Source organism: Salmo salar, chromosome ssa20 (genome assembly GCF_905237065.1).
Source record: "Salmo salar chromosome ssa20, Ssal_v3.1, whole genome shotgun sequence".
In the NCBI taxonomy this organism is placed as follows: domain Eukaryota; kingdom Metazoa; phylum Chordata; class Actinopteri; order Salmoniformes; family Salmonidae; genus Salmo; species Salmo salar.
The window spans coordinates 92,499,397-92,514,299 of NC_059461.1; the positions used below are offsets into that span (position 1 = coordinate 92,499,397).

Sequence of the window (14,903 nt, forward strand, 5' to 3'; positions counted from 1 at the left end):
AGTCTTTCCTGTTTCTCTCGCTCTCTCTCTCTCTCTCTCTCTCTCTCTCTCTCTCTCTCTCTCTCTCTCTCCCCACGTAGAGTCGAGTTCGGCTGTCCTTCAAGAGGCGTCCGCCCACACGGCAGCACCGGCAGTCATGTGGCGAGGAGGGCGTAGTCTCTGAGGGAGTGGGTGTGTTACAAGGTAACCCAGACGTCCCGCAGGTGAACGGGGCCGAGGACCAGGTGTTTGAGCAGACACGGGAGGGCGGGGAAACCCAGGGAAGCCGCACGTCTCACCCAGACACTCTGACAGAGACCGGAGACAATGACAGGGACAGTGAACAGGCCAAAGAGGACAAAGTTCTGGAGGAGGAGACAGTCGAGGCAGCCCCAACCACCCAGGATGGGAAGGAGGAAGCTGGGGGAAAGGCGCTAGGTGAGCCCCAGGCTTCAGATTCTCTGGAGGCCATAGATGAGAAGGAAGGGTCTTGTAGCTCTTATGGAACAATAGACAACAACCAAACAGAAGAACAGGAGGATCCAGCACAGCCTCAGGAAAGGGATGAACACCTCTGAACAATGTTTACAAATCACTGTTGAAAAAAAAAAATCATACAATCAGTCCCACTTGATACCCTACTGCTTCAAAGTGCACTACTTTTGACCAGGGCCCCATAATATTGCCTTCAAAGTGCACTACTTTTGACCAGAGCCCTGGTTAAAAGTAGTGCACTATATAAGGAATAGGGTGTCATTTGGGATGCATCCTCATTAATTATGAAACTTGCTTTGATTTCTAAGAACACATCGTTGGACATTCTGCATCCTGCATAATCTTGGTTCCCAGAATTAAATCTTTCCTTGCACACCTGTCACATTTAAATGTGTCTGTTAGCGATGTATAGACGATCCTCTGCATGGCTTTGTGTTCTATCAGCTATTGTTGGAGGTGATAGTTTCTGGTTTCTGCAGCAGTTTGAAGTAATAGTTATCTTTATAGTATTTGGCCCAGGTGTCTCACCTCTCCTGGTCACCTCTCCTGGTTAACTCTCCTGGTCACCTCTCACCTCTCCTGGTCACCTCTCCTGGTTAACTCTCCTGGTCACCTCAATTTCTCCTGGTCACCTCTCACCTCTCCTGGTCACCTCTCCTGGTCACCTCTCCTGGTCACGTCTCACCTCTCCTGGTCATCTCTCCTGCACCTCTCCTGGTCACCTCTCACCTCTCCTGGTCACCTCTCCTGGTCACCTCTCCTGGTCACGTCTCACCTCTCCTGGTCACCTCTCCTGGTCACCTCTCCTGGTCACCTCTCATCTCTCCTGGTCACCTCTCATCTCTCCTGGTCACCTCTCACCTCTCCTGGTCACCTCTCACCTCTCCTGGTCACCTCTCCTGGTCTTCTCTCACCTCTCCTGGTCTTCTCTCACCTCTCCTGGTCACCTCTCCTGGTCACCTCTCCTGGTCACGTCTCACCTCTCCTGGTCATCTCTCCTGGTCACCTCTCCTGGTCACCTCTCCTGGTCACCTCTCTCTCCTGGTCACCTCTCATCTCTCCTGGTCACCTCTCACCTCTCCTGGTCATCTCTCACCTCTCCTGGTCACCTCTCCTGGTCTCCTCTCACCTCTCCTGGTCACCTCTCCTGGTCACGTCTCACCTCTCCTGGTAACGTCTCACCTCTCCTGGTCACCTCTCCTGGTCATCTCTCCTGGTCACCTCTCATCTCTCCTGGTCACCTCTCATCTCTCCTGGTCACCTCTCACCTCTCCTGGTCATCTCTCACCTCTCCTGGTCACCTCTCCTGGTCACCTCTCACCTCTCCTGGTCACCTCTCACCTCTCCTGGTCACCTCTCCTGGTCACCTCTCACCTCTCCTGGTCACCTCTCACCTCTCCTGGTCACCACTCACCTCTCCTGGTCACCTCTCACCTCTCCTGGTCACCTCTCACCTCTCCTGGTCACCTCTCACCTCTCCTGGTCACCTCTCACCTCTCCTGGTCACCACTCACCTCTCCTGGTCACCACTAACCTCTCCTGGTCACCTCTCCTGGTCACCTCTCCTGGTCACCTTCTCACCTCTCCTGGTCAAGTCTCCTGGTCACCTCTCACCTCTCCTGGTCACCTCTCACCTCTCCTGGTCACCTCTCCTCTCTCCTGGTCACCTCTCCTCACCTCTCCTGGGCACCTCTCCTGGTCACGTCTCCTGGTCACCTCTCCTGGTCACCTCTCACCTCTCCTGGTCAACTCTCACCTCTCCTGGTCACCTCTCACCTCTCCTGGTCATCTCTCCTGGTCACCTCTCACCTCTCCTGGTCACCTCTCACCTCTCCTGGTCAACTCTCACCTCTCCTGGTCACCTCTCACCTCTCCTGGTCATCTCTCCTGGTCACCTCTCACCTCTCCTGGTCACCTCTCCTGGTCACCTCTCACCTCTCCTGGTCACCTCTCCTGGTCACCTCTCACCTCTCCTGGTCACCTCTCCTGGTCATCTCTCCTGGTCAACTCTCTCACTGGAGGACAGGCAGCTTGTCAAGCTCTAGGACACTGGAGCAGGGTGTGAATTGTTGATAATATTGATAATTTGACTGAGACTCTCGCCGACAGCGAGACACATCAATCTCAATGGAGAAAGTAAAACAGTACGTGTAGCCTATCTATCTGATGCTGCTGTCTGAGCAAAAAGAGTAGGACATTTTTCGAAGGACAATTATGAAACATTTTCATGTTTTTAAAAAAAAAATTGTTCACCTTTTTTGGGGAAGCATGGCTTCATTTGGCATCCATGAATACACAGATGTCTATTTCCATGTGTGCAGCCCGCAGGTAGCCTACTTTTTTTTAAAGTGATTTGTTTGACAATCAGATAGTTGTGTTCATGCCATATTAAAATATCATACTTTTTTTTGTTGTTGGTTTTAACCTTTACATGACAGCCTTCCCTGGTTTCCACAGAAGCAGCTGTTGTCTTTACATGACAATGATCATACAGACCAACCGCAAGGCAATAAATACGCAACACACTTGTTGAAAGAAACATTTAAATTGAAAAGAAAAGATAGAAAGGAAAATGGTTGTGGTTTAAGCTATTCTTAATGTCTGGAGTCCTTTTCTGTTCTGATGAATGGAATGTAAAAAAATACAAAACAAATGAAAGATCAGGAAACGGAATGGAAGGAATCCTGTGAAACAATCTGTTCCTTTGGTCATAACATCACCGCAATGATAGTACCCAGAGGGACAGAGGATAGTGGAGGTGCTGAAATACAATGGTTACGTCCCAAAATGGCACCCTATTCCCTATATAGCGCACTACTTTTAGACCAGGACCCATATAGGTCTCTGGTTAAAATTAGTGCACTATATAGGGAATTAGGGTACCATTTGGTAACGCAGCCTATAAATACAAAACGGTATAAGGAGCTAACAGTTTACAAACGTGCATGTTCTTTCATCCACCCCCTCAGTCACCGAATTATATTTGTAACCGTTTTGCCCCTTTTTGTTTTGTAATTTCTCAAGGTGTTTTTGGGGATTTACTTGCTGATTCTGTTTATCAATCGTTGTGTACATTCAAGTTTAGACTTTTTTGCTTTTCTCACTGTAAAAATTACAATGCTAGTGTATATTTGACACAGGAGAGTGACAGATATATGGCTTGTATTGTATAGCCTGAATCTATGGCTCTGGTCCGCAGCATATAAATAAAAATAGAATGAAGGAGCTTGATGTTTATTATTGTACGTCCAGAGTTGGTGGTGATGAGGATGGCTTCAAAGCCACTACTGTGGGACTCAGTGGCGGTTGGTGCCATTTAAGATAAGGGAGGAACATTTTTTTAATTTTTTTATGAGCATGGCTTTATTTCTATTAGAGCATATTGGATGACTCTCATTCATATTCCATTCACCCAGTTCAATGTAACAGCGATAGGTTTAGGCTACTAAATGATATTAGAATCTTCCCCTATAGCCATCATGAGGTTGTTACAACCTAGCCTATGAATGAAAGATTACAACGAAGGTGCACACAGGTCGAGAGACAAGCTGGAGTAATCAAGGTGACAGACAGTGACACATTCAATACCGACTTGTACACTCTTACCTGCATCTAGCTGACCTGCTGTGTAACGAGAGTTTCTGTTGGACGAATTCAGGTAGGTCCCTTCCCTGTTTCGTTCCCGCTTGCTTCCATTTAAGAAATGTTTTTATTTTTATTTGTTTTTGCTACAGAATTGGCAGAATGAATACACCCCTGATCATCCTCACTCACAGTTCACTTTCATGGCAGCCACATACAGCGTCATCACTTTGCTCGTTGTATAATTAATTCTGGCATCTATGCGCTCTCCTCCACCTCCTCTCACCTTTTTCCTTTTCCTTTCGCTTGTGGACTTCAAGTGCACAACACAACAGCTGTCTGTGACCAGACGCAAGCACCTCTCCAAGCCAAACCTTCATATCATAACCGCTAACCGCTACACAAACTATAACGTTGTCACCATATTAACGTTATAGTCACCAAACTAGAAGTAACGCGTTAGTAAACCCACAATCCAATTGTAACGATGTGCGCTGAGAGTCGGGAAGCAAGTTCAAGGAGTGAGTGTTTTAATAAATAAACGCAACTAAATACAAAACAAGAAACACGAACAACGCACAGACATGAAACGGAAACAATGACGCCTTGGGAAGGAACCAAAGGGACTGACATATATAGGGAAGGTAATCAGGGAAGTGATGGAGTCCAGGTGAGTCTGACGACGCGCTGGTACGCGTAACGATGGCGACAGGTGTGCACCGTAACGATCTGCCTGGTAACCGGAGGCCTGAGAAGGAGCGCACGTGACACCAATCACGCAGTGCAGTGTACAGCAAGCAGTTTAGCAGTAACACCTACGGGCCTTGTTGGCAATAAATTAATAAAACTGAAAGCTTTCCTTGACTTGGAAGAGTTGCAGTGTTGGATAGTCTTGGCCAGCTAGCTAACATAAATAGCATTCCTCTCAGTTTGACTCAGGTTGTTGAGGAGGCTAAATTAGCTGCATTAGCTAAGCATGTGAAAGATAAACTAAGATGAAGAAAAAGTACAATGAAATATAGCTAGCTCTCTCTCTCTCTGCTGCTACTTGTGATTAATTTGTTCAAACTGTTCAACTGTTGTCTTTCTCTCTCTTTGAGTCAACTACTCACCACATTTTATACACTGCAGTGCTAGCTAGGTGTAGCTTATGCTTTCAGTACTAGATTCATTCTCTGATCCTTTAATTTCGTGGACAACATGTCAGTTCATACTGCAAGAGCTCTGATAGGTTGGAGGACATCCTCCGGAAGTTGTCATAATTACTGTGTGGGTTCATGAAAGGGGGTGAGAACCATGATCCTCCTAGGTTTTGTATTGAAGTCAATGTACTCAGAGGAGGACGGAAAATAGCTGTCCTCCGGCTATACCATGGTGCTACCCTAGAGGGTGCTGTTGAGGCTACTGTAGACCTTCATTGCAAAATAGTGTGTTTTAATCAGTTATTTGGTAAAGTGAATATATTTATTCGGGATTTATCTAAAAAGGATAACATTTTTAGTGTTTCACTATAATTTAAAAAAATAATAATAAGCACTGAGTAGCATGGTCCTCCCCTTCCTCCTCTGAGGAGCCTCCACTGGTAGGACAGTGATGCCTTCTTGCCTGTATAGACAGTAGTCATACAAGCCATTGTTTTATTCAGTTGTGGCTGTGTGTGCTTACACTTTTTGGATTTGAAAAAAAGGAAAATAGAAGGATAAATGTTTATTGTACTGTCAATATTGACAGTACAGAGGTCAGTACTCAGTACTTTCCTGCAGTACTCACTTCTTACACATGGGAGCGAAATACTCCCAGCTATTTATTTTAATTTAACCTTTATTTAACTTTATTTAACTTCTTCTTTTTTTAACAGCAAAACCTTCCCTTCTATGCCTGCCTATTCCATTCTACTTTCCATTCTACTTTAATACATTCTATTCTAATACATTCTATTCCATTCTAATAAATTCTATTCTAATAAATTATATTCCATTCTACTCTATTCCATTCTATTCTAATACATTCTATTCCATTCTAATAAATTATATTCTAATAAATTCTATTCCATTCTACCCTATTCCATTATATTCTAATACATTCTATTCCATTCTAATAAATTATATTCTAATAAATTCTATTCCATTCTACTCTATTCCATTCTATTGTAATACATTCTATTCATTCTAATAAATTATATTCCGTTCTACTCTATTCCAATACATTCTATTCATTCTAATAAATTATATTCTAATAAATTCTATTCCATTCTACTCTAATCCATTCTATTCTAATACATTCTATTCCATTCTAATACATTATATTCTATTCTAATCAATTCTATTCTAATAAATTCTATTCCATTCTACTCTATTCCATTCTATTCTAATACATTCTATTCCATTCTAATAAATTATATTCTAATAAATTCTACTGTATTCCATTCTAATAAATTATATTCTAATAAATTCTACTCTATTCCATGGTTTATCAATATTTACTACATATCAATATTAGGGGACATTCCTACAGTACTGAAGTAACACAGTCTAGCCTACTCAACAAGCGTCAAAAGTCCTGGAAAATGCCTATGGAATGAAATGTAAATGTTATATGGGAACAGACATTATTGACAGGGAAAACGGCTGGTCTATTTGACACATTTGGGAACTCTCTTTTCTTTTATTCTTTCTCGCTCTGAGTAAAGACAACGCCTTCTTCCGTCTCCATCGAAACTTGACAAGAAAAAGTTACCTGGGCCAACCTGCTGGGCAGGGGAGAAAGGAGTAGTCTAATGGCGGTTGTATAACATCGCTGATTAGACTACAAAACATATTTTCAGAACTTATCATGTACGTCAGTATTGATTAAATCTTCGTTATTAAATATAGCCTACTGTCTTGAGACTGATTAAAGGGTAAAAGCGTTTCATAGTTCCGGGTTTTGGGGATATTATTCCAGAGTATTGTAATAAGTTGGGAAACATGGACAGCATCGAGTTACAGCCGGTTCGATGCCCTGTAAGCCTTGACAACAACAATCACCACGCTGAAAATACCTCTAAGCAACAGGTGAGTTTAAATCGAATCGATTAATACCATATTCGTAAATAGAAAGAAAAGGGTAGGCTGTTATTGAAAGTCGTTTCGGTTCAGTTGTAGGATACGTCACCTTGAGAACTCAACTCAGTTTTTCAAATGCACAAAAGTCCAATATGGTGTATTGCAGACCGACATTCGGAGCGTTTCTTGATTTGGGCGTTCCTTGATGTCAGGAAACGCCCATTAGTGCATGCAATTGTTCAGTTCATTGATACTTGCCGTTGGTTGGTCAGTTCAGGTTTTATGTTACTGATGGTTTGTACCATTGTGGCTACAATTACAGCTCTATCTAGCATCTGGGATAACAGTTGTTGACAACAGTAGCATTGTTGCTAAGCGTAACCCCTTTCTTAACCTTAACATCAGTCTCCTAACCTGCCACATTAGTTAACCTAACCTGCCACATTAGTTAACCTAACCTGCCACATTAGTTAACCTAACCTGCCACATTAGTTCTAGTAACCTGCCACATTAGTTCTCCTAACCTGCCACATTAGTTAACCTAACCTGCCACATTAGTTCTAGTAACCTGCCACATTAGTTATCCTAACCTGCCACATTAGTTATCCTAACCTGCCACGTTAGTTAACCTAACCTGCCACATTAGTTATCCTAACCTGCCACATTAGTTAACCTAACCTGCCGCATTAGTTAACCTAACCTGCCACATTAGTTAACCTAACCTGCCACATTAGTTATCCTAACCTGCCACATTAGTTAACCTAACCTGCCACATTAGTTCTCCTAACCTGCCACATTAGTTAGCCTTACCTGCCACATTAGTTATCCTAACCTGCCACATTAGTTAACCTAACCTGCCACGTTAGTTATCCTAACCTGCCACATTAGTTCTCCTAACCTGCCACATTAGTTAACCTAACCTGCCACATTAGTTAGCCTTACCTGCCACATTAGTTATCCTAACCTGCCACATTAGTTCTAGTAACCTGCCACATTAGTTAACCTAACCTGCCACATTAGTTATCCTAACCTGCCACATTAGTTCTAGTAACCTGCCACATTAGTTATCCTAACCTGCCACGTTAGTTAACCTAACTTGCCACATTAGTTATCCTAACCTGCCACATTAGTTATCCTAACCTGCCACATTAGTTATCCTAACCTGCCACATTAGTTAACCTAACCTGCCACATTAGTTATCCTAACCTACCACATTAGTTATCCTAACCTGCCACATTAGTTATCCCAACCTGCCACATTAGTTATCCTAACCTGCCACATTAGTTAACCTAACCTGCCACATTAGTTATCCTAACCTACCACATTAGTTAACCTAACCTGCCACATTAGTTCTAGTAACCTGCCACATTAGTTATCCTAACCTGCCACATTAGTTCTAGTAACCTGCCACATTAGTTAACCTAACCTGCCACATTAGTTATCCTAACCTGCCACATTAGTTATCCTAACCTGCCACATTAGTTCTCGTAACCTGCCACATTAGTTATCCTAACCTGCCAGATTAGTTATCCTAACCTGCCACATTAGTTCTCCTAACCTGCCACATTAGTTAACCTAACCTGCCACATTAGTTATCCTAACCTGCCACTTTAGTTAACCTAACTTGCCACATTAGTTCTAGTAACCTGCCACATTAGTTAACCTAACCTGCCACGTTAGTTAACCTAACCTGCCACATTAGTTAACCTAACCTGCCACATTAGTTATCCTAACCTTCCACATTAGTTATCCTAACCTGCCACATTAGTTATCCTAACCTGCCACATTAGTTATCCTAACCTGCCAGATTAGTTATCCTAACCTGCCACATTAGTTATCCTAACCTGCCACATTAGTTAACCTAACCTGCCACATTAGTTCTCCTAACCTGCCACATTAGTTAACCTAACTTGCCACATTAGTTCTAGTAACCTGCCACATTAGTTAACCTAACCTGCCACGTTAGTTAACCTAACCTGCCACATTAGTTAACCTAACCTGCCACATTAGTTATCCTAACCTGCCACATTAGTTATCCTAACCTGCCACATTAGTTAACCTAACCTGCCACATTAGTTCTAGTAACCTGCCACATTAGTTAACCTAGCCTGCCACATTAGTTATCCTAACATGCCACATTAGTTATCCTAACCTGCCACATTAGTTCTCCTAACCTGCCACATTAGTTAACCTAACCTGCCACATTAGTTATCCTAACCTGCCACATTAGTTATCCTAACCTGCCACATTAGTTAACCTAACCTGCCACATTAGTTCTCCTAACCTGCCACATTAGTTATCCTAACCTGCCACATTAGTTAACCTAACCTGCCACATTAGTTATCCTAACCTGCCACATTAGTTATCCTAACCTGCCACATTAGTTATCCTAACCTGCCACATTAGTTAACCTAACCTGCCACATTAGTTATCCTAACCTGCCACATTAGTTATCCTAACCTGCCACATTAGTCAACCTAACCTGCCACATTAGTTATCCTAACCTGCCACATTAGTTATCCTAACCTGCCACATTAGTTAACCTAACCTGCCACATTAGTTATCCTAACCTGCCACATTAGTTAACCTAACCTGCCACATTAGTTAACCTAACCTGCCACATTAGTTAACCTAACATGCTACGTAAACAAGCCATCAGTACCACCACATCAGCGTTATGAGACGAATAGTTTCTCGACACAGATGATTTGATTACATCGCAGGTTAGGAGAAAAGAGGTTAAGGTCAGGAAAAGTGAGAAGGGTTAGGCTAAGCGATAATGCCACGACGCAAAAGAAACGGTCACGGACCAATAGCAAGCATCAATGCGTGTAACTTAACATCAAGAAACGGCGATTTCAGAAAACTGCAATTACAACCCTTCTCCAAAGACGTGCCCTAAATAAGACATGGTGGGCTACAATGCCAAGGTTGGGAAATATTGGGTGAACATTTTTAACTTGTTTCCTGAAAATCCTGTTACATTCCACATATCTATAGTTGGATTGTATAATAACTTGTAACTTGAGGGCTCTGTACCGTTGAACAAGGACTTGTCTGCTTCGCAGCATTAAGAGAGAGGATGTCATGTCAGGACAGGAAAAGGCATCTGAACTCCCACTATATCATAACTGTATTTTGCCCAGTAACAACCGAAAGTTGCTTCTTTCTGCTCACATTGATTGCTCCATAGTTTCATAATGTCATTGATTGTTGCCACAGAAGTGCTAGACATTGTTTTGGCAACATTCACTTGTCTTGCAATTCAGACTTTCCTAACTCATACGTTTGTCCGTGACCAGAGAACATTCTTGCAGAAACGTACATGTGTTTCAGTTGGAACATGCAGACAGGTGGACAAACATTTGATTTGGCTTCTGCATATCATTCGGGGAGTGTAATAAAACTTGGCTACTGTAAACATCCTCTCACATATCTTTTTCAAAGACATGCAGCTCATAAGTACCTTTTTATTTAGGCAGAACAGCTAATAGAATAAGTATTCCATTAGAATGTTCATTAGAATGTCCATTGGAATGTTCATTAGAATGTTCATTAGAATGTCCGTTAGAATGTTCATTAGAATGTCCGTTAGAATGTCCATTAGAATGTCCATTAGAATGTCCATTAGAATGTCCATTAGAATGTCCATTAGAATGTCCATTAGAATGTCCATTAGAATGTCCATTAGAATGTTCATTAGAATGTCCATTAGAATGTCCATTAGAATGTCCATTAGAATGTTCATTAGAATGTCCATTAGAATGTCCATTAGAATGTCCATTAGAATGTTCATTAGAATGTTCATTAGAATGTCCATTAGAATGTCCATTGGAATGTCCATTAGAATGTCCATTAGAATGTCCATTAGAATGTCCATTAGAATGTCCATTAGAATGTCCATTAGAATGTCCATTAGAATGTTCATTAGAATGTTCATTAGAATGTCCATTAGAATGTCCATTGGAATGTCCATTGGAATGTCCATTATAATGTCCGTTAGAATGTCCATTAGAATGTCCATTATAATGTCCGTTAGAATGTTCATTAGAATGTCCATTAGAATGTTCATTAGAATGTCCATTAGAATGTTCATTAGAATGTTCATTAGAATGTCCATTGGAATGTTCATTATAATGTTCATTAGAATGTTCATTAGAATGTCCATTAGAATGTTTGTATAATTCCACATTCCATATTGCAGATGACTTCAGGTAATAGACCCAGGCTGACCACCAATGATGCAGCAGAGGAAGGAAACCCCTTGCTTTCTCCTGAACAGGTGGGTCATCACTGCCATTTGGTGGCTGAATTACTTTCTCCCTCAACAACACAGTGGCCTTTTTATATACAGCACAGGGGAAAATATGTCTAGCCTACTGTTGGAAGGACTACTGTCTAATTGTAACCACAGCCACATCCTCACTGTCATAAGTGTCATTGTAGCAGTGACAGTACAGTGACAGTAGCAGTGACAGTACAGTGACAGTACAGTGACAGTAGCAGTGACAGTAGCAGTGATAGTAGCAGTGACAGTAGCAGTGACAGTAGCAGTGACAGTAGCAGTGACAGTAGCAGTGATAGTAGCAGTGACAGTAGCAGTGACAGTAGCAGTGACAGTAGCAGTGACAGTAGCAGTGATAGTAGCAGTGACAGTACAGTGACAGTAGCAGTGACAGTAGCAGTGACAGTAGCAGTGACAGTAGCAGTGACAGTAGCAGTGAGTACAGTGACAGTAGCAGTGACAGTAGCAGTGACAGTAGCAGTGACAGTACAGTGACAGTAGCAGTGACAGTACAGTGACAGTAGCAGTGACAGTAGCAGTGACAGTAGCAGTGACAGTAGCAGTGACAGTAGCAGTGACAGTAGCAGTGACAGGACAGTGTCAGTAGCAGTGACAGTACAGTGACAGTAGCAGTGACAGTAGCAGTGACAGTACAGTGACAGGACAGTGATAGTAGCAGTGACAGTAGCTGTGATAGTAGCAGTGACAGTAGCAGTGTCAGTGACAGTAGCAGTGACAGTAGCAGTGACAGTAGCAGTGACAGTACAGTGATAGTAGCAGTGATAGTAGCAGTGACAGTACAGTGACAGTAGCAGTGATAGTAGCAGTGACAGTAGCAGTGATAGTAGCAGTGACAGTAGCAGTGACAGTACAGTGACAGTAGCAGTGATAGTAGCAGTGATAGTAGCAGTGATAGTAGCAGTGACAGTACAGTGACAGTAGCAGTGATAGTAGCAGTGACAGTAGCAGTGATAGGACAGTGACAGTACAGTGATAGTAGCAGTGATAGTAGCAGTGACAGTAGCAGTGATAGGACAGTGACAGTACAGTGATAGTAGCAGTGATAGTAGCAGTGACAGTACAGTGACAGTAGCAGTGATAGTAGCAGTGACAGTAGCAGTGATAGTAGCAGTGATAGTAGCAGTGACAGTAGCAGTGACAGTACAGTGACAGTAGCAGTGACAGTACAGTGACAGTAGCAGTGACAGTACAGTGACAGTAGCAGTGACAGACAGACAGACAAGACAGAGAACAGGCTCAACTGGTTCCACCACTCCGATGAAGGTGAGGGATTTTGTAGGTCAGGTTTCCCATTCAGCGTTAGGCTGGCTTGGCTTGCTACGACATCTTAATATCATGATATATCATTCAGGGTAAGACAATAACCCTGTCTCCACGTCGTTGTTTAGTGTTGGTAGGAAACTGCCCTGTGTGTTCTCAGGTTCCTGTCGATAACGGCGTGCAGCATCGGGTTGATGGAGAAGAGGTCAGTCAAGAGTCCATTAGAATGTCCATTAGAATGTTCATTAGAATGTTAATTAGAATGTCCATTAGAATGTCCATTAGAATGTTCATTAGAATGTCCATTAGAATGTTCATTAGAATGTTCATTAGAATGTCCATTAGAATGTCCATTAGAATGTTCATTAGAATGTTCATTAGAATGTCCATTAGAATGTTCATTAGAATGTTAATTAGAATGTTCATTAGAATGTCCATTGGAATGTTCATTAGAATGTCCATTAGAATGTTCATTAGAATGTCCATTAGAATGTTCATTAGAATGTCCATTAGAATGTTCATTAGAATGTTAATTTGAATGTTCATTAGAATGTCCATTGGAATGTTCATTAGAATGTTCATTAGAATGTTCATTAGAATGTCCATTAGAATGTCCATTAGAATGTTCATTAGAATGTCCATTAGAATGTCCATTAGAATGTCCATTAGAATGTCCATTAGAATGTTCATTAGAATGTCCATTAGAATGTCCATTAGAATGTTCATTAGAATGTCCATTAGAATGTTCATTAGAATGTCCATTAGAATGTCCATTAGAATGTCCATTAGAATGTCCATTAGAATGTTTGTATAATTCCACATTCCATATTGCAGATGACTTCAGGTAATAGACCCAGGCTGACCACCAATGATGCAGCAGAGGAAGGAAACCCCTTGCTTTCTCCTGAACAGGTGGGTCATCACTGCCATTTGGTGGCTGAATTACTTTCTCCCTCAACAACACAGTGGCCTTTTTATATACAGCACAGGGGAAAATATGTCTAGCCTACTGTTGGAAGGACTACTGTCTAATTGTAACCACAGCCACATCCTCACTGTCATAAGTGTCATTGTAGCAGTGACAGTACAGTGACAGTAGCAGTGACAGTACAGTGACAGTAGCAGTGACAGTAGCAGTGATAGTAGCAGTGACAGTAGCAGTGATAGTAGCAGTGACAGTAGCAGTGACAGTAGCAGTGACAGTACCAGTGATAGTAGCAGTGACAGTAGCAGTGACAGTAGCAGTGACAGTAGCAGTGACAGGACAGTGTCAGTAGCAGTGACAGTAGCAGTGACAGTAGCAGTGACAGTAGCAGTGACAGTAGCAGTGACAGTACAGTGACAGGACAGTGATAGTAGCAGTGACAGTAGCTGTGATAGTAGCAGTGACAGTAGCAGTGTCAGTGACAGTAGCAGTGACAGTAGCAGTGACAGTAGCAGTGACAGTAGCAGTGATAGTAGCAGTGACAGTACAGTGACAGTAGCAGTGACAGTACAGTGACAGTAGCAGTGACAGACAGACAGACAGACAGACAGACAAGACAGAGAACAGGCTCAACTGGTTCCACCACTCCGATGAAGGTGAGAGATTTTGTAGGTCACGTTTCCCATTCAGCGTTAGGCTGGCTTGGCTTGCTACGACATCTTAATATCATGATATATCATTCAGGGTAAGACAATAACCCTGTCTCCACGTCGTTGTTTAGTGTTGGTAGGAAACTGCCCTGTGTGTTCTCAGGTTCCTGTCGATAACGGCGTGCAGCATCGGGTTGATGGAGAAGAGGTCAGTCAAGAGTCGATCTCTCTCATCGTACAGAACAGCATCGCCAACAAAGAAATGGTACTTGTATTTATTACAAAGTGTCACAGCTTTTCATGTCTCTCTCACAAACCCCTTGGTCATGATTGAATCCAGGGTCTTTGATTGTAAGATTGTGCTTTAATTCAAATCCACAACATTTTTAACATCTGATGGATTATGTTGGTGGGTGACCATGCAGACGTTGTAACTCTGAGAAATGTTCACATCACCAAGGCACTTCTTTGCAGCGCTAAGGAAGTGGTGAAATACATGTACACGTCTGTCTGTCTAAAGAATTCTAGTCGCAGAATCCTCAGCATGCGTTGTCGTATCTGTTCTTCACCAGACTGTGGTTGGCTTCTATCCTGTCTTTAACACAGTTAGGTAGAAGGTAACAGTTAGGCAACCGGTAACAGTGAGATAGTAGTTAGGTAGC

At 42.5% G+C, this 14,903-nt stretch overlaps 1 protein-coding gene across 13 annotated transcripts in view; it reads left to right on the plus strand.

Moving 5' to 3' along the window:
- Positions 1-14,903, plus strand: part of LOC106581569 (TPA-induced transmembrane protein) — a 108,429-nt gene that overhangs the window by 61,521 nt on the left and 32,005 nt on the right. For 10 of the 13 annotated variants that reach the window (XR_006761070.1, XR_006761071.1, XM_045704138.1 and 7 more), the window contains 4 exons: positions 11,305-11,382; positions 12,827-12,871; positions 13,501-13,578; positions 14,405-14,506. Coding sequence is in view for 11 of the 13 variants with exons in the window: in XM_045704138.1 (XP_045560094.1) it covers positions 11,305-11,382; positions 12,827-12,871; positions 13,501-13,578; positions 14,405-14,506 (303 nt within the window). In the remaining 2 variants the exon portion in view is untranslated. Of the gene's footprint in view, positions 1-6,655; positions 7,110-11,304; positions 11,383-12,826; positions 12,872-13,500; positions 13,579-14,404; positions 14,507-14,903 lie in introns of those variants that run through there. The other 3 variants (XM_045704145.1, XM_045704136.1, XM_045704137.1) reach the window with 3 other exon arrangements.